Below are 25406 nucleotides of genomic sequence, written 5' to 3'. Positions count from 1 at the left end.
GAAAAAAACCATCAAGCAAAAGAATAGTGCACAAAAGAAATTGGGATGTAGGGATACCTCAACTGATCGAACCACCCGCTTACGTCAGTATTTATATAGATGTGAGGAGAGGAAGGAAGGAAGGAAGAAAAAGAGGCTGCCGTTAGAAGCTGAAACCGTAGAACAGGAAGATGAAACCATGAGTGAAACAGTAGAACAAAAGATGAAACCGTGAGAATCAAAAGGTGGGGAAGGGGAAGGGACTAAGCCTGAAACAATGAATCAAAACGTGGGGGGACAGGAATTTGAATCGTGTAACAGAAGGAAAGGGAATAGTAACTGTGAAAAACCATCAGGTTTGACAAAGGGATGTAGTTGAAAAGGTTTTGGGCGTGGGCTTGGGCTCTATTGTGGGATAAAATGTATAAAAATTGGACTTTAAAGTAGAAATAATGATGTAAATAATTTTAGTTTTGTTAGTATTTTAAAATTAGTAAAATCTATTTTAAAATTAAATTAAAAATTCAAAAAAGAAGATGGAAATGACATGACTGTTGATGTGGCTCAATATGAGCGTAGAAATATTAAATGCTATGCTTCAACTTTTAGTAATATATAGACTAGTTGCTAACCCGTGCAATGCACGAAAAAAAAAAAAAAAAAAAAAGAAAAAAAAAAAGAAAAAAAAAAGATCATCAAGCATTGTCATTTCCACTTTCATGTATGTATTTTGAATTGATATTAGTTGCATTGAAAACTATGAATAAAATATAAAATAAAATACTAATTGCACAAATAAAAACCCATAAACCTTTTTCTTTTCTTTCTAAACTAAAAATAGTACCAACCCAAAATAAGTGAATCATTGATTCCATAACATCCAAATTGTGAGTAGCACAGAAACATTGAATCAAAGAACACTAAGAAAAGTGTCAAGTGGACTCAGGATTAAAATCACAATTACTTGTAATTACTTGAATAAACAATTACTTTGAATCATTATTCGAAGAGGAGAGACATAAAAATTTGATAAGTCTCAAAGATGAATTTCCTCGAATATATTTCAGTATCAATGTCCAAGTTCAGCCCTACATATAGCAAGCATTAGCAAAGTATCCACGACCTTCCTCCTTAAGAATTCACGAAGCTACTCCAAAGAAAAATTGTTACCGTCCTACACATGTATTTACTTTCTTTAAAAAAAAAAAATAAATAAAAGAGGAGAAGAAGCATAAGATAACAAAAAGAAATAAAATCTAACTTATATAATTGCATAGTTTAAATCAATAAATTTGTTTGAATCATTAAAATTAACCTTCATATTTACCCTAGAAGACCACATGCGAAAGATCTAACAATATAAAAGATATTTTTTCACCAAAAAGAACAATAACTCAAGGAACTATAGATTGGAGAGGGGAAAAAGTAGGAGACTATTATGCTGCAATGAATATGAACAAATATCATGTACCAAGAACATGCAATTATATAGAACACAACCTCCAACACATGCTTAAATATTGCAAGAGACACATAACCCCATTTTCGTATCCTATCATCTCATGAGAAAAAGATTAAAAACTGTAAATGTAACCAAGCCTAAACCAACAAATTCTAGCCCAATATTAATGATAGGCTAGGAACTGAAAAACGCAAGATGAAAATGTATGCACAAAATTCAATGATGCTATTAGTTGAGAATTATGACAATTCAAATTAAAAATGATGAAAAAAAAAAAAAAACAATTAACCAAAGTAAAAGCCTAGATTTCTCAAAAGTTGCTCATCAAAATCATAGAAACCATTGGCAACTTAGGGCCCTACATCATTCAAATTATAAATAAAATAAAATAAAATAAACCCAAAATTGTCCCATAAAAAGACTAAACACAATCATAGAATACAAACTCATAAACAATTTCATCTAGAATAAGGAAATTTTTTTATTTCAATTTCAATTGAAACTATGTTAGAGGAAGGAAAAGAATTGAAATAAAAACATGCAAAGAGACTATCTAGATGTTCACAACCTTATTGCTGGACTCAAGTTGGCTTCCTGCACAAAGAAGTTTCTAAAATTTTCACACTATTCCATTACCATAAATTTGCCAAATTCAACACACTATTCTAACTTCAAAATTTATGTATTAAACCACCAATAACTTGCTCACAATATATCAAAATTCTTTCATTAAACCAAATTATACCTTTTGGTAAAGTACATACAAAGTAGTACATTCTTTTGTTGCTAATTAAAAACAACATATAAAATAAAAAATTAATAAAAACAAAGGAGAAAAAATTTCAAATACAGAAATTATATTAAGCTTATTACAAAAAAAAAAGGGACAAAAAAAAATCAATAAAGCAAGAATAGTATGTAGCCCCATCTTCATCATATACAACCACAAACATAAAAAAAAAAAATATATAGCAAGTACATGCAATGAATAGATAGATGGCCTCTATATTTTATTTTTTGTCTACTACATTTATCGCTTTTATGGTAATTCAATTTTTATATAAAATAAAATGACATTCAAGATGATCAATGTTAGATTGCTAAAACATAAACACAATTCAACATCTACCTTTCAAAACTGAATAGTACCAAAAATTGGAACGCTTAGCACATCAAAACACACATATACACATAACCAAAACAATATATATATATATATATATATATATATCCTTTACTCAAGAATCTCAAAAATGTAAAATTTTCCAAAAGCAAAAGCACATAGACATGCATATGTACAGGTCTACATAAATATCACAATCAACATATATATATATATATATATATATATATCTCATAAAGAACAAAGAGTATATTTGTTAATGTTCTAATTGTCAAGCGCAACAGTCCCAAGTTTACTACCAAAATACATATCATAGGAATAGGTGGAGATTGATATTTTAGAACAAATTCATTGAAATTGTAGCCTCTCTCACTTGCAAGCAATTGGCTGCCTACATCTAATAAATTATTTTATAAATTTTTTGGATGCCTTTGTCAAATTGTAACTTCAAAAGAGAAAGGAAGCAACTTGATTATCTTAGATTACCTCTATTCAGCTTTGCAGTGGCTTTGGTGAGAGATGATGATGAGTTCACCTTTGGCCTAGGATTAAACGGCAAATCACAAAATGCATTGAACACAACCTAATAAGTAGCAACAGTTTATAATTTTAATAAACACAAAGTTGTATTCTTTAATAGATAAACAAAACAAATATTTTCAAATCTCATCAACAATAACAAAATACATAGATGAAACACACATTAATAAGAAACCCCAAAAATGATGGAGAGAGCTATGGAGAGGTAGAGGCTGCATCCGAACTTGTCAAAAGAGAAAGATTCTTTTTAGTGTCTAAACTCATCCAAATAAAAAGACTCTAATAGCTTGGAGAAGATTAAATTTGAATAATGAAAAGTTATTCAAAAAATATATTAAAGAAATATGTAAATTTCTAGCATATAAAGATAAAATTTAAAAAGTGAAAGGAACATAATTATAAACGTAAAGGATGAGGAAAGCAAATTGATCGAAATAAGAGAGGGGCTAACCGTGTGGGTTTTTTTGGCATGGGTTGAGGGAGACCAATAAAAATTGTCTACGTAAATCAAAACTAATTCTAAATTTTAAACGTTAATCAAAACCTTCTCTTTCTCATCTCTCGAACTCTCTCAAACCAATTCCAAATTTTAAACCTTAATCAAAATCAAATCTAGGCATGATACGTAAATCAAAACTAAGTAGTCCATAACAATCAAACGTAAATCATAATTATTGCCAAAAGTTGTGTATAGAAGAAAATACCTTTATCAATGTGGTGCCGGCGGTATTACGGTGGTGGGATGCCATTGAAGGTGGGTGCTTGCCTGATAATGTTCTTGCTTTTAGGGCTTTGCTTGCAAATAACTTGTATGGAAAAATTGTCTCAAAGTTATCATAGGAAATAGAGTGAAGAGAGCAAAGGAGAGAGGGAGAATAACATACACAGAGAGAAGAAAGAAGTGGTTAAACTACTAATAGACAGAACGTTGTCTTTAGTTTACCAAGAATATACGCTTGTTTTTATGATAGGAGCTACATATTGGTAGGAATCAAATCCAAAACTATAAACTGGGATTTAGAGATACCTCAATCGAATCATCCAATTTCTGTCAGTATTTGTATACTTGGAGGAGAGGAAGACCAGAAAGAAGGAAGATAGAAAGGCTAGCGTGAAGTAAATATGAAACCGGAGAACAAAAAGGTGGGGAGAAAAAAAACGTAGGGAAAGGGAAGGGGAAGGGGAAGGAATCTAAAACTGTGCAGTAAATGTGATACCTTAGAACAAAAACGTGGGAAGGAACAAAACATGGAGAAAGAAAACGTGGGGAAGGGGAAGGAAAGGGTTTTGTGTGGAAAATTTTGAAACCGTGTTTTAGAGGAACAAAACTTGTAGAGAAAACGTGGGAAGGGGGATTTTTTTTATTATAAAATAACCATAAAAGCCAAACTATATTATTGGTTAGCCAAGATTTGAAACTATTTTAGTATCTAACGACTCGAGCACGCGAGACTCGATTTCCATTGGAACTCGACTCTCTTATACTCGATTTCCCTCCAAAAAACAAAGCACAGACACCCAGAAATCACAGCAATGCAGAAACCCAGAAATTGCATCACAGCAACCCAGAAATCACAGCAACACAGCCCAGAAAACACCAACGCAGGAAGAAATCGTGAGCAGTGCAAAAACCCAGAAATTGCATCACAGCAACGCAGCCCAGAAAACACCAACGCAGGAAGAAATCGTGATTTTTGGGTTTGGATTTTTGCTCCAATTGAGATCTTGATTTGGGTTTGGGATTTTGAGAAATGGATTTGGATGGAGAAGGAAGAAGGGATTTAGATGAAATGGATTTTGGGGGCTTGGAAGAAGGGAAGAAGATGGTGAATAGGACCTAAAATGGAGAAAGAAGGGAAGAAGATGGTGAACAGGACCTGAAATGGAGAAAAAAGAACGGAGGAAGAAGATGCACACAGAAATCGACTCTCATATACTCGAGTCGTTAGATTCCAAAATAGTTTCAAACCTTGGCTAACTAATAATATAGTTTGGCTTTTATATTTATTTTATAAAAAAATCCTGGGAAGGGGAAGGAAAGGGTTTTGTGTGAAAAAATTTGTAACCGTGTTTCAGAAAGGGTTTCACAAAAGGTCTAGGTTGAAAAGGCTTTGGATTTGGGCTTTATGTTGGAATTAAATGTGTAAGAAGTGGGCTTTATGGTGGAATCAAAATGTATCAAAACTATTTTAAATTTATGGTGGAGATTATTTGTATTTTAAAAGGTGTAATTTAAAAAAAAAAAAATTTTTGTAGGAAAAATACAAAAAAGAGGTTGAAAATTACATGGCTGCTGATGTGGTTCAATGTGAGTGTAGCAACATTAAATGCTACGCTTCGGCTTTTAGTAATATATAGATATAGACTAGCTTCTGACCATGCGCTCACGTGCGTGCTCAAAGGCTCTTCTATTTTTTTGGTAAGTATTAATTTAAAATATTTATTATAATTTGGGATTACTACATTTTCTAATCACAAAAAAAAAAACCTAGGGATGTGATGAAAAATTATTTCACCTGCAAACGCATAATACTCATCACACCCCTAGGTTTTTTTTTTTTTTTTTTTTTTTTTTTTTTTTTTTTTGTGTGATTGCAAACATCAGATTAGTAACTTTGGGTGCTCCTCTACAAATTGATACTCCCCTTATCCTCCCTTCCAATTCTGCTTTTGCCAAAAGAGCAGTGAAACCCTCTGCACATAAAAGAAACAAGTATGGTGATAAAGGATCACCTTGGCGTATTCCTTTAGTCAAATGTATCATACCATAAGGTTTTCCATTTACCAGAATAGAGAAGGATGGTGTAGTAACACAACACATCACCCTTTCTATCCACATAGTTGGAAAGCCCATCCTTTCCATATTTCCATGTAAAAACTGCCATTCAATCTAGTCATACGCCTTACTGAAGTCTAACTTCAATGCCACGATTCCCTTCTTGCCCTTTTTCCTGGAGTGCATGGTATGTAATGTCTCATAGGCCACCAAGACATTATCTGTGATCAAGCGCCCCGGTACAAATGTACTTTGAGTAGACGAGATAATATGGGGGAATACCCGTTTCAATCTGTTTGCCAAAACCTTGGACATAATTTTATAAAGCACATTACAAAAACTTATTGGTCTAAAATCAGACATTTCCACCGAATTTTTTACTTTAGGGATAAGAACAATGTTTGTATGATTTATTTCAAGTAACATGCTACCATTATTTAAGAAATCCAAAACAACAAAAACTACATCATCACCCACTACGAGTGTGTTTAGATACCGCTTATTGGTAAAAACTAAAAACTAAAAACTGAAAATACTGTAGCAAAATAATTTTTAAATGTGTGAATAGTGCCGTGGGACCCAATTTTGAAGTTTTTTTAAAGAAAAATGTACTTACAGATCTCATGAACAGTGCACGGGATTCACTGGAAAATGTGGGACGCAGCTGAAAAGTGCTTTTCAGCACTATCCAAACATACACTACATGCCAAAATTTTTGATAGAAATCTTCTTTTAAAATAACAATAATAATAATAATAATAATAATAATAATAATAATAATAATAATAATAATAATAATAATAATAATAATAATAATAATAGGTGAAACTGAGAGAAACTCAAATTAGAATTTCAAATTAAAGTTCCAATTTTGAGCCATGTGTCCTATATTATTTATTCTTAAAAAGTTTTATTTCTTAATTTTAGAATCAAATGTGGGACCACATCATAAATGTTCATCAAAGTGAGTTATTAAGTACAAAAACTAAAGAGTTTAGAATAAATGAATCGTAAAAAAAAAAATGCTTCACAATCATTTTTTTTTTAAATGGACAATTTACATTTTATACCTAATAATATCCTTACAAAATTTTTTAAAGAGTTAACAAAATATAAAAATGACTACCAACAATATTTAAATTAGAGTAAGACTTAGGTACAGTACTTAGGTATTGCTCCTTAGGATCTCCTTTTAAGATTCTGTCATGTGGATTTTTTCTCATGAGATGGAAGTGCATTTTTTAGTTAAGTAACCACATGGTTGAATCTTAAGAGGGAAACCTAAAGAATTGCACCTAAGATACTGTACCTAAGTATTGTCCTTTAAATTATATATATAGGAATTATATTATACATCTTATTATATATCTTTAAGTGTATCCATGCATATGTATGAGGTTACAAGCTAGTAATAATAAAGTAACAATGTACACCATACAATTGCTAACTTTCTCGTATTGAATGCTGAAATGGCAAGATCACAAACAAATTGAAATTATTTATTTAACCCCCTCAACTCCGGAAGGTCTCTAAATTCCAATCTAAGTAACAACACCCTTATTAAAATCCAAGACACTTGGAAAACAATGAAAAATACTTGTGAATAATGATGTAAGCCATTTGAGTTAAGTGAAAATGGAATGAAACTGATGGTTTAAAAAATAAGAATAATATTACCACTAGTCTACTAGCTGTATTATGAGTACATAGTGTTGGGTCCCAAATAATATTATCAACAATATTAACAATCCAAAATAACAATCACACACAAAAACACAAATATTTATGTGGAAAACCCTTTCTCTTTGAAGGGAAAAATTACGGGACAAATTCCGAATAATTTCACTATTATTAAATCAATTACAATAATTCTAATGTATGTCTCACAGTGAAAGAAAAAATCTCTCTTGTTTTTCTTTGCTCTTACACACACAAATTATCTCTCTCAAAGGCGAAAACACTTTGCACTCTCCTTTCTATTTTCTTCTCCATGCACAGCTCTCTCTCTTAGCTATCTTCTTTCTTTGAGCAGCTTCCTCTTGGCTGCTCTCTCAATTCACTTTCACTTGTGTGTTCTTCTTTTTTAGCAACACCGGCATGCCTTTTGTATAAAAGCATGCCCTCACACTCTTAATTCAATTAGGAGTAGGAATCTTGGTACACCACATATAGTACTTAGCGAGGAATTAGGACTCCTTGCTATTCAAGCCTGTCACAAACTCATTAGAGAGTAGTGATTAGATGCGGCTAGACTCCTAGGAACACACAAAGTACACATTGACCATGTTCTCTTATTTCAACTTGATATAGGAGGCTTCATCACTTCGTCTTTTATTCTTCATGGGCTGGACTATGGTGTATATGCATCCAACAATCTCCCCCTCCAACCCACCAATGGGAGGAGACCTTCATTCTATCTCTTCAATTTAATTATGTGTCAGTCAAGCCAACACAAGGCTTGACCTTCTTCATTATTTTCACCAATACTGAGAACACCTCATCAATGTCAATCCTTTTCATTCTCAAATAATTAATCTCATCTTGGATTTCTTTAATCCAATCCCTTGGCTCCCCTTCATTAGAAGCCCAATTATTCTTGAAGCTAACAATTCGATGTTCTCTAGTAATCCTCTTCTCGTGAGGTTCAACAATCTTTAGTGGAGGATATTGCTCCCCCCCTGCTCAAGACCTCCAAGGTCTTTCACTTCATCATCATCCAATGTAGCCTTAGCATCTTCATATTCTTCATCACCTATCACTTCGTCTTCTAAAGCACTATTAGGCAATGAGAATTTCACCCTCTTGACATCATCACCAATCTTAACTCTCAACTGTGGAGTTTTCTCAAAATCTGTAATCTCATTGAACTTCTTCTCACAGATTTTCACATAAGTCCTGTACATACCGCAACATGCATGTCCTCTTGCAACAACCAATGGCCCCTTAGTAAGTTTCCATCTTCCATTACCAAGGTAGTTACAATAACTAGCTCAATCCATAGTCAATGTGGAAAACACATTCATCCTTAAATCTGTAACATGTTGCACATCCTTCAACATCACAATACTACCAACATTTGTTTTGATGCACACATTACCAATTCCCACAATTTGTGAGTAACTAGAATTACCCATCTTCACTATACCAAAGTCTCTTGCTTTGTACGTTGTAAACAACCCCTTCATAGGGATAATATGGTAGGGGGCTGCAGAATCAACAACCCACTCAACATCATTATTAGCAACATGCTTACACTTTTGCTCTTCAATAGAGAACATCCTCAGCAATCACAGTAGCTGTAGTATTTTTCTCACTATCATTCTTTTCAAATTTTCTTTTATTTTGTTCCTTATTCCAATGCCAACAATCTCTTCTTAAGTGATCCTTTTTCCCACAATGGAAGCATTCTTTAGTTTCCTTGAATTGAGATCTATCTTTTGATTGTGATCTACCATTGAATTTTCGATCATTGGGTCCTCTGCTTCTAGCTCTGCTCTTATTCTCCGTGACAAAAGCTTGATCTTGTGCATTGTCTATATTCGCATCTCTCCTGTGAACCTCTTCACTTAAAATCAAATCTCGAATATCATCATATTTGGATTTGCTTTTCCCTGCAGAATTACTCACTGCCATTCTTATGGCTTCCCATTTGTTTGGTAAAGAAGCCAAAAGAATCAATGCACGAACCTCATCAGCAAATTCAATTTCCACCGTGGATAATTGATTTGTGATTGTATTGAACTCATTGAAATGCTGCGCTACAGGAGTGCCTTCTACCTTCTTCAGATTAAATAACTTCTTCATCATATACACTTTGTTGTTAGCCGACGGCTTTTCATACATGCTAGACAAAGCCTTCATCAAATCCACCGTGGTCTTTTCTTTCACAATATTGTGCGCAACTAATCTTGACAAAATTAATCGAATAACTCCCAATACCTATCTATCAAGAAGGTTCCAGTCCTCATCCTTTATAGTTTCAGGTTTCGTCCCCAAAAGAGGCAGATGCAATTTCTTCCCATAGAGATAATCTTCAATCTGCATCCTTCAATACCCAAAGTCTGTTCCAATTAACTTCTCAATTCCTAAAGACTTGCCTTCTTCTTCGGCTATCACTTCCACTCTAACCTGGCTCTGATACCACTTCTTGGGTCCCAAATGATATTATCAACAATATTAGCAATCCAAAATAATAATCACACAAAATATATATAAATATATATATATATATATATATATATTTATGTGGAAAACCCTTTCTCTTTGAAGGGAACAAACTCCGAATAATTTCACTATTATCAAATCAATTACAATAATTTTTATGTATGCCTCACGGCTTAAGAAAAAATCTCTCTTGTTTTTCTTTACCCTCACACACACAAATTATCTCTCTCAAAGGCGGCAACACTTTGCACTCTCTCTCTCTCTCTCTCGGCCTTCTTCTTTCTCTAAGCAGCTTCCTCTTGGCTGCTCTCTCAATTCACTTGTGTGTTCATCTTTTTTAGCAACACACCTTTTATATAAAAGCATGCCCTCACACTCTTAGTTCAATTAGGAGTAGGAATCTTGGTACATGTACGGTACTTAGCAAGGAATTAGGACTCCTTGCTATTCAAGCCTATCACAAATTCATTAGAGAGTAGTGATTAGATGCGGTTGGACTCCTAGGAACACACAAAGTACATACTGACCATGTTTTCTTATTTCAACTTGATATAGGAGTCTTCATCACTTCGGCTTTTATTCTTTATGGGCTGGACTACGGTGCATGTGCATCCAACACACAGTGTGTGCCATATGAGGAGCCTGATTCTAATTGAACAAGGGGTGGTTGAGCCCAGCTTTATGCAGATGAGGCTGCAATCGCCTCTCCTCATGGACCTATAAGGCATATAAGCATGTACCTTGGACCAAACTAGATAATAGGCCAGACTAAGAATTTCGACAAGAGAAGAAAGATTTTTCTCCCAAAAAAAAAAAGAGAAGAAAGAATTGGTCTTAGCAATGAATTGTACAAGTTACAACCCAACCCAGTTTTCATTCCTATCTTTGCTTTTTAATTTTCTATCAAGTCATACTTAGGTGCTCAGGATAAGATGCCTGCATATTACATGTACAAAATGTTACAATACACCTTAGTAGCATAGGCATATCTATAGTTCAAAATTCAAATTTTATCGGAAGTCCCCGAAGGGACGGGAAGATGGGAGTAAGCATACTGGTCCTTGGAAATTGGTGGCAACATAAATTATATCTACCAAGGCAGAACTAACATTTTAAGAATAAGGTGGTCAAAGTAATAACAAATATAAAAATCTAACTAATTTGAAAAGTTCGTATGAAAAATATGAAGAGTTTGGCTGGGCCCAATCATTTATTTTTTGTTGTTGAGAATGTTAGATAAATTTAAGGGTGAAATTCTAATTCTTGAAAAGTTTGGGGGAGCCATGGCCCCCAAGCTTAAGTATGTAGTTTCTCTCCTCTACCAACAATACTAACACTCATAATTGGGTCCAAAAAGATGACAATGGAGTGAAATAATTCCTTTAGAATGACAATAGACACTTGTAAGATGGATGTTCCAAAAAACAAAACAAACAAAAAATAGGGACAAGATTCCAATACAGTGTAAGCAAGCATGCAAATAGAAGCAAATCTATTAAATGTAAAGGAACAATAATAGAGAGCAAGCATGCTATCCAAAATAGAAGCAAACCTAGTAAGTGTCAAGGAAGAATTTCATATGATCAGATAACTTCATATAGAACAAGAGTGCTAATTTTGAGGTGGCATGGATTATACTTCATGGACATCGATCATGGGTACAACCCTTAATTGTCTCTCAAAAATGAAGATTTGATTCGGCTAATGATGTTTGTTCCCCTAAATTGTTTTACATAAGGTGGCCACTTATTTTAATAAAATGAGAAAAATAAGAAAAATAATACATTCCTTTATTAATTGGATTATAAAAAATTCACGTCTTTTTGTTTTTTAATGAACAAAAAATGGGTAGAAGGCGACCAACGTGGCAATCCTACCTAAGTGTGATCATAGCTCAGCGCATCTTGTACATCTCCCAAAGACCACTAAACCACACTGCTCGGTGGTTCAAAAATTCACATCCTATTAGAATATAAAAAGCAAAATTACATAACTTCGTTTCTAGATATAATCTAAAAAAAAATTACTTGGCTTTAAGCCCTATTTACTTTCTAAAAACATTTTTTTTTAAAAAAAAACATATAATTTCTTTCACTCTTTATGCATTCTGTCCATTCAATACATACATGGATAAGAAAATGATAGAACAACAACAGACACTATATCACTGCCAATCTCATATTGGGAGTAATCGCAAGATGAGATAATGCAACAAGATGCTTCTCAAGTAAATAAATTGGAATTAAACATGCAGACTCTTGCATGTTCGGCTTTAAATATGTTACAAAAAACTTAAAGCTAGTTTTTAAGCAAAACCCAATCACACAACATTTTTTTAACTGCTGATTTTTTTAATTTTTTATTTTAGATGTAGAGTTTCAATTTATGATATCTACTTCTAATGATTACTCATTATCCTTTACCATTAAACCAAGACACCAATTAATATTTGGTGTAAGCAAGAATAGAATTTCAAATCTCTTATTCAACGATTTGGCATGTGTGCAAATTAAACATATTTTCCTTCTAATAAGAAAATTTTAAAGGACATTTGGCTCCTTTGGTTTCTGTTTTTTTTTTTTTTTTATTTTTTTTTATTTTTTTTTTTATTTTAAATGGGATAGAATTCATGTTACGAACTTTGTTTTTGTGTGAAATTTAATATATTATACAAGAAGGGAAGTCACAAACACGTTTCCATTTGAAGCACCACAGGAAAGTTCTTCACCTAATTGTACTTTCCAAATTTCCTCATGAGACAATAAAAATAACGTAAAATAAAACCTAGGCATTGACATGTACCGATGTACGTGAAAATTTACATTGATTATTTTCACCTAACCTTTGACAATGTATCAACAAATGTTTGACTTTACAACACAGAAAGTTCTTAAGGACATACCCTGCATTTATTAACCCATTTTTATCACCGTATCTTCTTTATCATTTGAATCATTTCTTGGAATGCTGACCGACTTTCCATACCTTATAATTTTGCTAGACTTTATAATCATCATTAATTTAATTAAATTAACAAGAGGAATTCAATCTTAATTAATTCTTAATATTTAGGATCCTAAATAGTTGAATGAATTTTCTAATCATATATAATATATAGCCTAAAATGCAAAATGCATCCTCTAAATTTGACTAAAATTTATTTTAGTCCTTTAACTTTGCACTTATTTAATTAAATTCTCTAAATTTAAAGTTATTTAATTTAGGTTTTTGTCCAATTTTATATAAAAAAAAATTGTTAAATATGCAATTAACTAATAAATAATATATTTTAAAAAAAAATTCTTACATAAAAATTTATAATTTTTTTAATTTTTTTTTCATGTAAAAATAATTTTTTAAGGAAATTTTTTAACAAATTCAACATAATATCTTAATTGAATAAATTTGAAACTTAGAGTATTCAATTGAATAAAAGTAAAGTAAGATGACTGAAATGAATTTCAGTTAAACCTAGAGAGTGCAGTTTATATTTTAACCTATAATATATTATAACTCTATCTAGGACACAATTTTTTTCACAACTTATTAAGGTAGTAATTTGTAAGTGGTAGACAATTACTTTCACATGAATATACCACTAACACTACTTTTATTTCCACCACTCATAATCTATCAATAGAATATGTGAGAGTAAGTTGTATTACTAAACTTATTAATATATTAAAATGGAAACTCAATTAATAATCCAAATTAGGATTCTAATTGTACTCTAATAAGAGTAATGCGGAAGATACAAATTTTTTTACAAGCTGTTGATATATGGTGAGTGGTTATTGGTAAATGAAAAAGTGATATTAATGATAAACCTAGATGAAAACCAATAAAAAGCTAGTCACATTATCAGTTTATAAAAGTGCTATAAAATAGTTTGTGGCTGTAGCATTACTCCTCTAATAATGTGTCTAAATGTTTTTTTTTTTTTTTTTTTTTGAGAATTGTGTCTAAGTGTATTTAATTATACAATACACTGATGTTAGATTTTGAATGTTAGATTTTAAATGTACTCCAATTTCATATCAAATGTCTTTCTAGATATACTGTCAATTATATTTACATGCAAATTCATGCATCTAAAATTATAAAAATATAAACTTGGGCTAAATTTAAATTTATTATACTTCTATATAATACTATAAATGTGTTTAGTTCCTTACTTATTATATAGAAACATTATAAATATAATTGTGGTTATTTTTAATTGCACATCTTTGTATATGCACTAATTTTAAGTTAGTCATCAATTAATTACAAGTTTATCATCCCTTTTGAGTCATTTTATGTTCATATTAACCTTCGGATTAAACAAATAATTAATTTGTCAATTAAAATACCTAATTAGTCATTGAATTTTTATTCCATTCACTAAAAAGTACATCCTTCTCTTGGAGTTGAGCCAATGGATCTTTAATACTTCATTAATTATAATTAATTCTTATAATAATCAATTATAATTACTCATTTATTATTATGACTTGTCTTAAATTATTTAAAATTAAGCATGTGCTTTAATTCACATACATGATCTTATAAATCACTAAGTAATGGATTAAAGAAGGTTCCTCCAACTTGATTTGGAGAAACACTTTATCTAAAATAAAAGTAAATTATAATTTTCTAAAGAAAAAAAAAGTTTTTGAATTTTCTATTATCAAAAAAATTTCAGTTTTTCATTTTCAAAAAATTATTTTTTGAGTTACACACGTACACTTACACATCTCCAAACCCAATTTTTTTTTTTTATTATGAAAACAACAAAAATAATTGTTGTTTTGAATATTGGAAACAGAATTAAATTGAATCAATCAGAAAACAACAAAAACAAAAACAAACTCACAGTTGTTGTAAAAACAGAATTTGATTAAACACAATATATTAGTTAGATTAAATTAGTTTTTTTTTTGGGTATTTTACTAAAAAATCCCAAAAAAACAAAAAATACACGTCACACATTGCATTCGCTCTCATATATCAACAAAATTAACCAACCCAAAAAGGAGAAAACATACCATACATTCACTCACACACAAACACAAACACAACAACAATAACAACAATCATTTCATTTCATTTTCTTTTATACTTTATATTGGTTTTGGTTTTTCTTTTTGCTACTTTACAACAAATTTACAACGAGTGGAAAGAAAGAAGAGCTTTTGATAGAGAGAGAAGAAAAACGACAATCATTATCATAATCAATCAGATCAGAAAAAATGGACGGCGGAGGAGCAGTGGACGGTGGCGGTGGTGTGCCAAGTCATCCTGGCGGAGGAGACGCCGTGATGACGGAGGCTCAGCCGGAGTCTCAGAACTCGATGATGCCGATGTCGGCGATGGCGACGACGACGGAGAACATATCGGCGACGTTGAGTCACGGGGGGAGGTTTATTCAGTACAGTATCTTCGGTAACATCTTCGAAGTCACCGCCAAGTATAAGCCTCCCATTCTGCCGATCGGCAACGGCGCTCACGGCATCGTTTGGTCTCTATTTCTCTCTCTTTGTTGGATTTCTTCAATTTCGTTTTTTTTTTTTTGTTTTTTTTTTTGTTTTTCTGAATCGGAGAATTTTTGGTTCAGCTCGGCCTTGAATTCGGAGACGAATGAGCACGTGGCGTTGAAGAAGATTGCGAATGCGTTCGATAACAAGATCGATGCGAAGAGGACTCTACGTGAGATCAAGCTGCTTCGTCATATGGATCATGAAAATGTAAAACTCTTTCTCTCTCTCTCTTAGTTCTTCTTCGATTTAATGCTTAATTTGGTTTAGTGGTTATTGATTACTTAGCTAAAACTGGGGGGAAAAAAAAAGCTCTAATTAGGTATATTAGTGTGTTATGAAGTGTATTTAATTAATGGTAATGGTGAATGAGAATTGACAAATTTTTTCAATTTATTGCTTAATTGGTTTAGTAATTAGTAATTATTTCGTTTTTAATAGAAATTTGATTGTTTTATGTCACTTAGCAAAAACTGGGGGAAAAAAGAAACAATGAATTAGGAATAATAGTGTACTTAAATGTGTTTTGTTGTGTTGTCTATTTAATTCAAGTTGTCAAATGAGGAATTTAGTAATGCATTGAAATTATGTTAATATCGCCTTTTTCGGTATAAATCCGAAATAAGTGTCGATTTTGCTAAAAAGTTCAGTCTTTTGTATTTTCTTGATCTCTTCCAGTGTTTTATGAAATGAATGATAATAGAAAGCACAATTAAGCCGAAACTGATTCAGAATTTTATTTTATTTTATTTTATTTTTAAATCTTTGACAAGTAAATAACTTCAATGAAAAAACAAGGTACACAGATAATGTGCTAAATATGTATTCCAGCGTTATCAAGAACATATTTGATTTATTCTACCACTTTCAGATTTGTAAATACGCTGATATATTGTAAATTAAGCAAACCGTTGTTTTTCTGTTTGTCATTTTTCAGTGATTCCTTTCTTGCCTTTTCAAATAATAAGATTAGTGTGTACTGACTACTGAGGTCTTGAATTGATATAGCATTATAGTACAATATGTATCCAGCACTTTCTGCACTAACTCTTGCCATCTTCCAAGAAATTGCTCCTTTGCCAGACTCCTCTTGGATACGAATTCGTTGGTAATTTTTTTATCTAAATATTTTAGATCAACTTCTTATTTGTTATGGCAACTTGTTTAAATTATTTGATCTAAATAGTTGCAAGTTGTATTATGTTGTGATATATCATCTATTAGTTGAGATGTCTTTTTGTGCATGGTTGCTAGTTTTGTATTGGTGTAGTTGGGATGATCATGTATCGTTGGATACATGTGTCTATATACTATATGGTAAGTTTTGTATTGACTCTATTAGTATGTATAGTCTAAGAGCATTCACATCAGCTCATTTAAAAGATTCCGTCTATTTTATACAAAAAATCTACTTTTTCTATTTTACACTATCATTTTTACAAAACACCCACATCAATTCGTCTATTCTATCACCTCTTTTATTTAAATAATCAATTTTCTCAATTATTTTATTATTTCTCTCAACTAACCCATTTTATCCATTTTTATACGTGCGCTCTCTCTCTCTCTACCATATTTTCTGATTTGTTGCTTTCTCTTCTATCTCTCTATACCCACTCTCTCCCTCTTGGTCTATCTCTCTATACCCATCTCTCTCCCTCTCGGTCACAAGCACCAATCCACATCATCTCGGTCACAAGCACAAGCACCAATCCCCAGCTCCGATCACAAGCATCGATCCGCAGCAGCTTCGATCCACAGCTCCGATCACAAATTCGATCACAAGCATTGATCCACAGCTGCACCGATCCACAGCTCCAATCACAAGCACCGATCCACAACTCAGTTCTCCCTAGCTCCAATCCACAAGCACCGATCTCCCTAGCTCCAATCAGGCTCCGATCAGGCAAGACCCATACCCACGAGCTCCGATCAAGCGAGACCCACAAGCTCCTATTGTTCCGATAAGCACCGATCTGTCTCTTTTTTGTTTTTCCGTTTGGGTTTGTTTGTGTGTGGGTGTGTTTGTGTATCTTTTTTTTTTTTTTTTTTTTTTAGCAAGTGTATCTCTGTGTTGATTTTTCTGTGTAGATGTGTTTGTGTGTGGGTGTGTTTGTGTGCCTTTGATGAAAAAGAAGAAGATGAGGAGAGGGGAAGTTACTGAATTTGTTGAGCACGGAGAAGAGAGAGAAAAAATGGAGCGAACGGGAAATTAATTAAATAATAAATGGACGAACTACAGTAACCGTGTATATTTACACGGTTATTGTAGCTCGTGTAGAGATATACACATTTTTACACAATTTTAGCAGCACTGATGTGGAGCATTTCTGAGTCAGAATGTGTAAAAAGAGCAGTTTTTTGTATTTTGGAAGATTATCCACGGACTGATGTGGATGCTCTAAACGTCTAATCCATAAGCATATAACTTTATTTTGGGCCAGTGTAAATTTCAGAGATTAGTCCTAATCTTGTCCAACAACTAAAAAATACATCAACATTTTGTTTCTTTGTTTTTTGTGGGGATCATTATGTAATTATGTTTGTCTCTTTATCTTTAATTTTTAATTTTTATTTATGGACTTTTTTCTCTTTAATTGTTTCGTTTGATTGACTCATCTATATCCTTCTATTATTATATGGATTAAGACTTTATACATAGGGTTATATGACCAGAACTAAAACAAAACTTGTTAGTGTGGCCAATTTGATTGTAAATCGATAAAATACATGATATTCTAGGTGATATACAAATATAAAAAATCAAGTCACAATATGATTATAATTTTGAAAATCTTTATTTATGAAGAACAAGAAAGGCATGTTAATGGGATTTCTACCATTTAGAAAATAATGGGCACAAAAAAAAAAAAAAAAGGTCTGAATAGCTTCCTCTCTCTCTCTCTCTCAAAAAAAAAAAAAAAAAAAAGTCTGAACTTCTCATATTCACATGCATTTACCGTAAATGTAAAACACGTGTGAACATGAGAAATTACACTTGAATAATTTTCACCTCAAGTATTGACCACTTTTATCTCAATCAACGCAAAAAGGCCAAAATCCAAATAAGTTAGGGAAAAAAAATACAGCATCATTCTAGTATACATAGGAAAGTTCACCAAAGCAATTGAAAATATTCCAAGATTAACATATTCATAAAATGTAGAAGCTAATCTATATAAAACATTTGAGTGCTTCGAATGTGTTGGACGAATCGTGGCTATTATCTAGCCATTGTACATCTCTAAACATCACAAAAGTGACATACAAGCCTAATAAGTTGTATGACCAGGAGAAGTTAATCCCATAACTCAATTTTTTACCTAGCTAATTCACCATTACGGCTCATCAAGAACTTCTACCATTAGGTTGGGTATATCCGGAGTCAACTTGACAGAGTTTGGTTACACTCGATGCCCAATTTCTCTAAAGTCTAGCTTTGCTCTAACAATCAATCCAAGATTTGGAGTGAACAAGATTTTTTTTTTTTTTTTTCCAGATTTGACAGACAACTTTGGTCAATCAACCTTCCATAAAAAAATGCCTTTACTCTTCAGTTTTGGCTAGTTCCATATTGTTAACAGTCATGCAAGTACAAATTCTTACCAAGATTAGCAGAATGGTCCTGGCTAGAAGGTGATATAGTAACACTGCCAGCAGTGCATAAGATTGTATTTATGGATATATCACCATTTGAATGATATTGTAGAGAAATCTATGAGATGCAAAAATAGAGAAAAATATGCGTCAAAGAAAAACAATCATACAAGACATTATTTATGTTATGTGGTTCAACAATTTGCCTAAGTTCATAGAGTTGTAGTGATTTCACTATTTACAATGAAAAATACACGATGTTGTTGTACAATTTTTTCTCTTTAAAAAAAACACACCAAACCCTAAACTAAAAACAATGGTATTTCACTCATGCACAGAGAATTCACAATGGGCTAAACACGGGTCTAAAATTTTTCCCCAAGGGCATTGCCCCAGACCCCCATGAAGCGGAGCTTTACGCCGATTCAAAAAGACATTACAAATTTTGGTACATATGTACAAATTGATACATTGTCAATTATAATAAAAATCAATTCTAACATTCATTTTGTATATAGTCAAAAATCTATCAATAACATTCATTACTAGGTTGCTTAATAAAATATTGAAGCTTGCCATATTTCTCTTGCTTCAGCTGTAGGTATGAAATGTATTTCAAGCCTACGTATGACAGCACAAGGATTAAGCATAAGACAAGAACTATAGTTTGTATGGAACCTCCTAGATATAAAGAAGGGAATGCTGAACAATAACCCAGTTTAGACCTTAGAGAAACACCCGATTGTGAAAATGGTGATAAAATATTTTACAGATAACAGCAGAAGGTATACATAAACATGCTAAAGACATTTCTTTGTATTCTACAATGACAATGGTTAATCCAAATGACAAAAAAGAAGACATAACATAACACTAGGAGGTCTTTTCCAAGTAACCATGACAAAAGGTATACCTTCAGTATATAATTCAGTTCTTGGAGAAGACTTTCTATTGTTGCTGCAGATGAGGTCACCTATTTAAAATATTAGGGTACTATATATAAGCAGCAATAATTGAGACACTGACCACCACACTTCACATTCTGATGCAATTGCAATAGCTTTTGATGTTTTCCATGTACCAGCCCAGGGAATTGAAAAACAGAATGCTACTAAAGAGTGGGTTTCCAACTATTTCAACTACTATACCCGAGATTTTAGCAAATCTGTCAAATTTAGAACCTGCATTAAAAAACATTCAACATAAATTTAGTCACAACCAGAAGAGAACTACATTTTCCAGTGGATTTTATGGGTTACAAGAAAAAGCAATACAGTGAGTAATAGTAAAGCTTAAAGCTGGAAGTATTAACTAGGCACAAATTTGTTCAACCTTGATTAGAAAATAGCAACTATCCTTGATTCTTTTTTGGGTAGACTGCGAAATTAGTTTATGAAAGCAATTTAGGTTTAGCATTCATACCTGTATGTTCTATCTTTTTCGCTAATAATATAAAAGGTGTGAATGTTAGCAAACGTTATACCAATTCATATTGGACACATACGAAAACAGAGGGTACTGCATAAATAAACACAAAAATAAGTACCACTAGACTTGTTTCTATCATTAGAGGTCCAGAATCTGATAAGTATTTTGTACTCCCCCAGACAATTCTAGTTTCATTCCTACTCCTGTATAGAAAGCAGCCTCTCTCTTCACCCACGACAGTTTTCCTTGGCATGTCATAATTTGCAATACATGAGTTGTCGTCAACCAAGCATGACTCGCTAGTTTTTCTTGGTAAAATACTATTTTGATCCCTAAATTTAACTAAAAGTTTTTTTTTGTCCCTAAACTTTAAAAAGTTCTTTTTTAATCCCTAAACTTTGTAAAAAGTTTTTTCAATAGTTTAGAGACAAAGATAGGGATGAAAAAATAACTTTTTTTTAATAGTATAGGGATGAAAAACAAATATTTAGTAAAGTTTAAGGACATAAATAAAATATTTTCAATAGTTTATGAATGAAAGATGAACTTTTTAATAGTTCAAGGACGAAAAATGAACTTCTTAAAGTTTAAGGATGAAAAACAAATTTTTAATAAAGTTTAGAGACCAAAATAGTATTTTATCCTAATAAAAATCTTTCAAAGACCAAAGGAAGCCATCCATTGCCTAACACCAAACAAAGATTAATTTTCTTTTCTCTCAAAAAGAAAGTCTAATACTTGAGAATATATGCATATATGAATATTGAATAGGCAAATCAATACTCACCCAACACATCAGTAACGGATTTCAATTCCACAGTTCCGTCCTATAACATCATCCACATCACAAGTTAGCAACGCAACCAAGAGCGAACTGTTCTAAAGACGTAGAAGGATGAACTTGCTCCAAACATTATAATCCCAACTGCAGGTGTGGTGTACAACACCAAACAGAGGCTTTGTAATCCATAATATACTTCAAAAACTTGTCAATCGTTGCCACTTGATGTTAAAAATTAATAAATGACAAAAAGTTGTAAAGAGTCCACAGATCTTAATCTAATCTAAACAGATATACTTGCTCAATTTGCCAATTTTCTCTGAAAAATGAAGGTCGAATCCTTCATTATTTTGAGCACCCTGCCACATCATTTAAGATGGGCATTTCAAGATAAATTTATTATTTTAACATAATATCAATATTTTCACATTAAAACCCCTGTAGAGAAAAAATCAGCATTCATGGTTTAGTGCCAAATTTGTCACCTTCACTGTTTGTAGAAGTGAGATAGCCTCAACTTTTAATCCTGGTACATAGCCAATACTCAAAACAATGCCATCATTTATATCTTCCATGTACCCACCAACATCATTGTCTGAATCACCAGCAATATATCCCCACGTGACCAACATTAACATTTAAGTAATAAAAAAATTAAACAAAAGACTTGTAAAAAAGAATCAACAAAAGTAAAACCATTATTCTTCTGTGATAGCTTCCCCAATAAATGACAATTTACCAATTAAAAAGTAGCTGAGAAAACTTTAATTTTTGAACATTTTATCTATATATATTACTATTCCTTAACATTGAACATACATCTCATATAGAAAACTTTAATTTGACATGTCAATAGGCATACAAGTGTCTCAAACTCTACAATTTACAATAACAATGCATTTTTGCAGTAACTTTTCAGCAGTCAAATATTCAACAAGAGAAATTTATGCATTAGATAAACATTAACTAGAAAAAACAAGTGCACAGAGATTGGAAGAAATGTTAGATTTTGAGATGTTGATAAAATGTAGTTGATTACTAACAAGTAACAACAGAACCATTTCCTAAACAAAGAAGAAAAAGCAGATGCAAAAGTAGAGAAGAGAAGTAGGAAAAAAAAAAAAAAAAAAAAAAAAGAGCTTGCCAATGGCAGCATCGAAGGCATCTCTTTCTGCAATGATTTAGCAGAAACAGACATACCCATTTTCCTGAAGAAGAAGAAGCTGGACCAAATTTACATGCGGTGGCAAACTTGTAATTAAGGAGGACCAAAATTTACACTATACTCGAGAAACATTTCATTGATATTGAGTACCGTCTTAGAAAAAATTCTCCTTCTAATTACAAGTGGTGGCAGACTTTTAATTAAATCAAACATGCCTTCAATTTTATTTTCTATTTTTTGGGTAAAACTAAAACTAAAATATATTCCTTCTTTAAAAAAAAAAAAAATATAGTGTAGTAACCTTTTTCTTTTTTTTTTCGGAGAAATAGTGTTGTAACTTGTACATAGGTTATTCAATATATTTTTTAGGAGGTGAATTTAACCAATAAGATAAAAATAGTGTTATCTTTTCGAATAATAATTAAAATAAAAACAACCAAATGTTTGAAATCTACTAGAAACAATTTTTTGAGAATTAATTCAATTGGGAAACTTAATTTACTTATAAGTAATTTTTACTTTTTTAAAGAAATTATATAAGTTAGCTCAAGACTATTCTACTTTTTCTGAATAAGACATTATTCACAAACATAGCTTCGATTTTCTTTTTCTCCTTTAAAGTTCCAGAAGTCCACAGAGTGCTGGAACCGACTTTAAGTTCATTGACAACTCTAATTATGGCAAAATATATATTTCACTGATTATTTCTCAAGTGCACACTATTTTGTCACAATTGTTTCTCTGTGAAATTTTTGTTGCATTGCATAAAGTGATTTAGGAAAGATGTTCACAACTATTACGTCTTTGGCTAGTAATGGGTAAAATGTGGAAAATTGGTAACCCAATGACAATACTGATATCTTTAAAGCTATGACACTTAATTTGTGTGTGTGCACTTTTGTAATTTGCTTTGCTGCAATAATTTGATGCACCATTTGCTGGGGTTTCAATAAATAAGTTTCTTTTCCACCGGTTTGCAGGGGTTTCTAAAAGACAAGTTTCTTTCTCATTATAAGAAATTCCGTGGAGTTATTTGAACTGCTGCATTCAAGATGTGACTGGTCTTATAGGGGCATGATAAGGTTCAGGACAACTAAAAATTTAACGATTAACATCTCTAATTGGCATTACTTTTTAACTTGTGATGGTAATTTTTTTTTAATTTAAAATTTTAATGTTGGTAAATTGTTCAAGTGCATCTCTCTATTATATTATCTCATATTCTTTTGAATTGCCATATTCATATATGCTTAAAATTCCCTCTAAATGGAATACAAGCTTGGTTTCAAAAAGTGGAGAATGGATGTTAGGTTCAATCCTAATTTTTGGCATTCGAAGAGAAATGTCTGAAAAATTTTGGTGATATTCTGTTGTTTAAATAACATTTGGATCTCCCAAAATTTCAAAACTGAGATTAGGGTAAATCACAATGCCACATGAATCAAAGCTCTCTTAGATAACTTGATTTTTCCAAATGTTGTTAGGAGATTTTGCATTAAGATTTTGTGTTGGGCATTGCCCAAAAATAGGAAGAGGATGCCCCATCAAATGTGTCTTATATGGCTTAACATTGTAACAGCTAAGGTATTTTCAATATTGAAATGAACTGCAAATCCATCTGTAACCCTTTCATTAGTCTAATCATGGTGGCCAAAGAGTTAATTGGCCCTTTTATTGTCTAACAGGAAACAGAATTTGAAAACGATTACAAGTACAAAACAAAGTGTTCCTGATAAACGTTATTTATATACAATGAAATACTATGAAAACTAAATCATCTTAGGAAAAATTTCTCAATATTAATAAAAGGGAGAAACACTGTAAAAGCTTTTGATCGTGATTATTGATTATTGATTACTTAGCTAAAACTGGAAAAAAACAGCTAATTAGGTATAATAGTGTGTTATGAAGTGTATTTAATTAATGGTAATGGTAAATGAGAATTGACAAATTGTTTCAATTTATTGCTTAATTGGTTTAGTAATTAGTAATTAGTAATTATTTCGGTTTTAATTGAAATTTGATTGCTTAAAAAAAAAAGAAACAATGAATTAGGAATAATAGTGTACTTAAATGTGTTTTGTTGTGTTGTCTATTTAATTCAAGTTGTTAAATGAGGAATTTAGTAATGCATTGAAATTATGTTTATTTAGGATAAGTTTTTGAAAGTGAAAATGCTTATTTGTGTTAATATCGTCTTTTCCGGTATAAATCCGAAATAAGTGTCGATTTTGCTAAAAAGTTCAGTCTTTTGTATTTTCTTGATCTCTTCCAGTGTTTTGATAATAGAAAGCACAGTTAAGCCGAAACAGATTCAGAATTATAAAAAAAAAAAAAAAAATCTTTGACAAGTAAATAACTCCATTGAAAAATAGATGAGAAAATACAATGAAAAAACAAGGTACATAGATAGTGTGCAAATATATGCATTCCAGCGTTATCAAGAACATATTTGATTTATTTTATCACTTGCAGATTTGTAAATACGCTGATATATTGTAAATTAAGCAAACCGTTGTTTTTCAGTTTGTCATTTTTCAGTGATTCCTTTTTTGCCTTTTTAAATAATAAGATTAGTGTGTACTGACTACTGAGGTCTTGAATTGATATAGCATTATAGTACAATATGTATCCAGCACTTTCTGCACTAGCTCTTGCCATCTTCCAAGAAATTGATCCTTTGCCAGACTCCTCTTGGATACAAATTCGTTGGTAATTTTTTTATCTAAATATTTTAGGCACTGCAACGTTGTAGCAGATGCTCTAGCCAAAAAAGCCAAGTTCTCTAGAGAGTCTCGGGTTTGGACTGTTTCCCTTCCTGATGACATTGTTCCTCTTGTAGCTTTTGACATTCATTGAGGTTTTGTTTTCGTGA

At 31.8% G+C, this 25406-nt stretch overlaps 1 protein-coding gene across 5 annotated transcripts; it reads left to right on the top strand.

Moving 5' to 3' along the window:
* The first annotated feature begins 15166 nt into the window (after positions 1 to 15166).
* On the top strand, positions 15167 to 25258 carry LOC115963193 (mitogen-activated protein kinase homolog D5-like). 5 transcript variants are annotated; one of them, XM_031082120.1, is made up of 3 exons: positions 15167 to 15544; positions 15641 to 15770; positions 25144 to 25258. In XM_031082120.1, exons 1-3 carry the CDS (start codon positions 15276 to 15278, stop codon positions 25180 to 25182), a joined length of 438 nt encoding a protein of 145 aa, XP_030937980.1. In that variant the 5' UTR covers positions 15167 to 15275; the 3' UTR covers positions 25183 to 25258. The 5 variants fall into 5 exon arrangements, with proteins under 5 accessions (XP_030937980.1, XP_030937978.1, XP_030937981.1 ...); XM_031082118.1 differs by lacking the exon at positions 25144 to 25258 and adding an exon at positions 23512 to 23583; XM_031082121.1 differs by lacking the exon at positions 25144 to 25258 and adding an exon at positions 19753 to 19981.
* Positions 25259 to 25406: the final 148 nt, after the last annotated feature.

Source organism: Quercus lobata, chromosome 10, assembly GCF_001633185.2.
Source record: "Quercus lobata isolate SW786 chromosome 10, ValleyOak3.0 Primary Assembly, whole genome shotgun sequence".
NCBI lineage: Eukaryota > Viridiplantae > Streptophyta > Magnoliopsida > Fagales > Fagaceae > Quercus > Quercus lobata.
The sequence above is the reverse complement of the archived record's forward strand: the minus strand, read 5'-3'. Positions and strand labels throughout refer to the sequence as shown.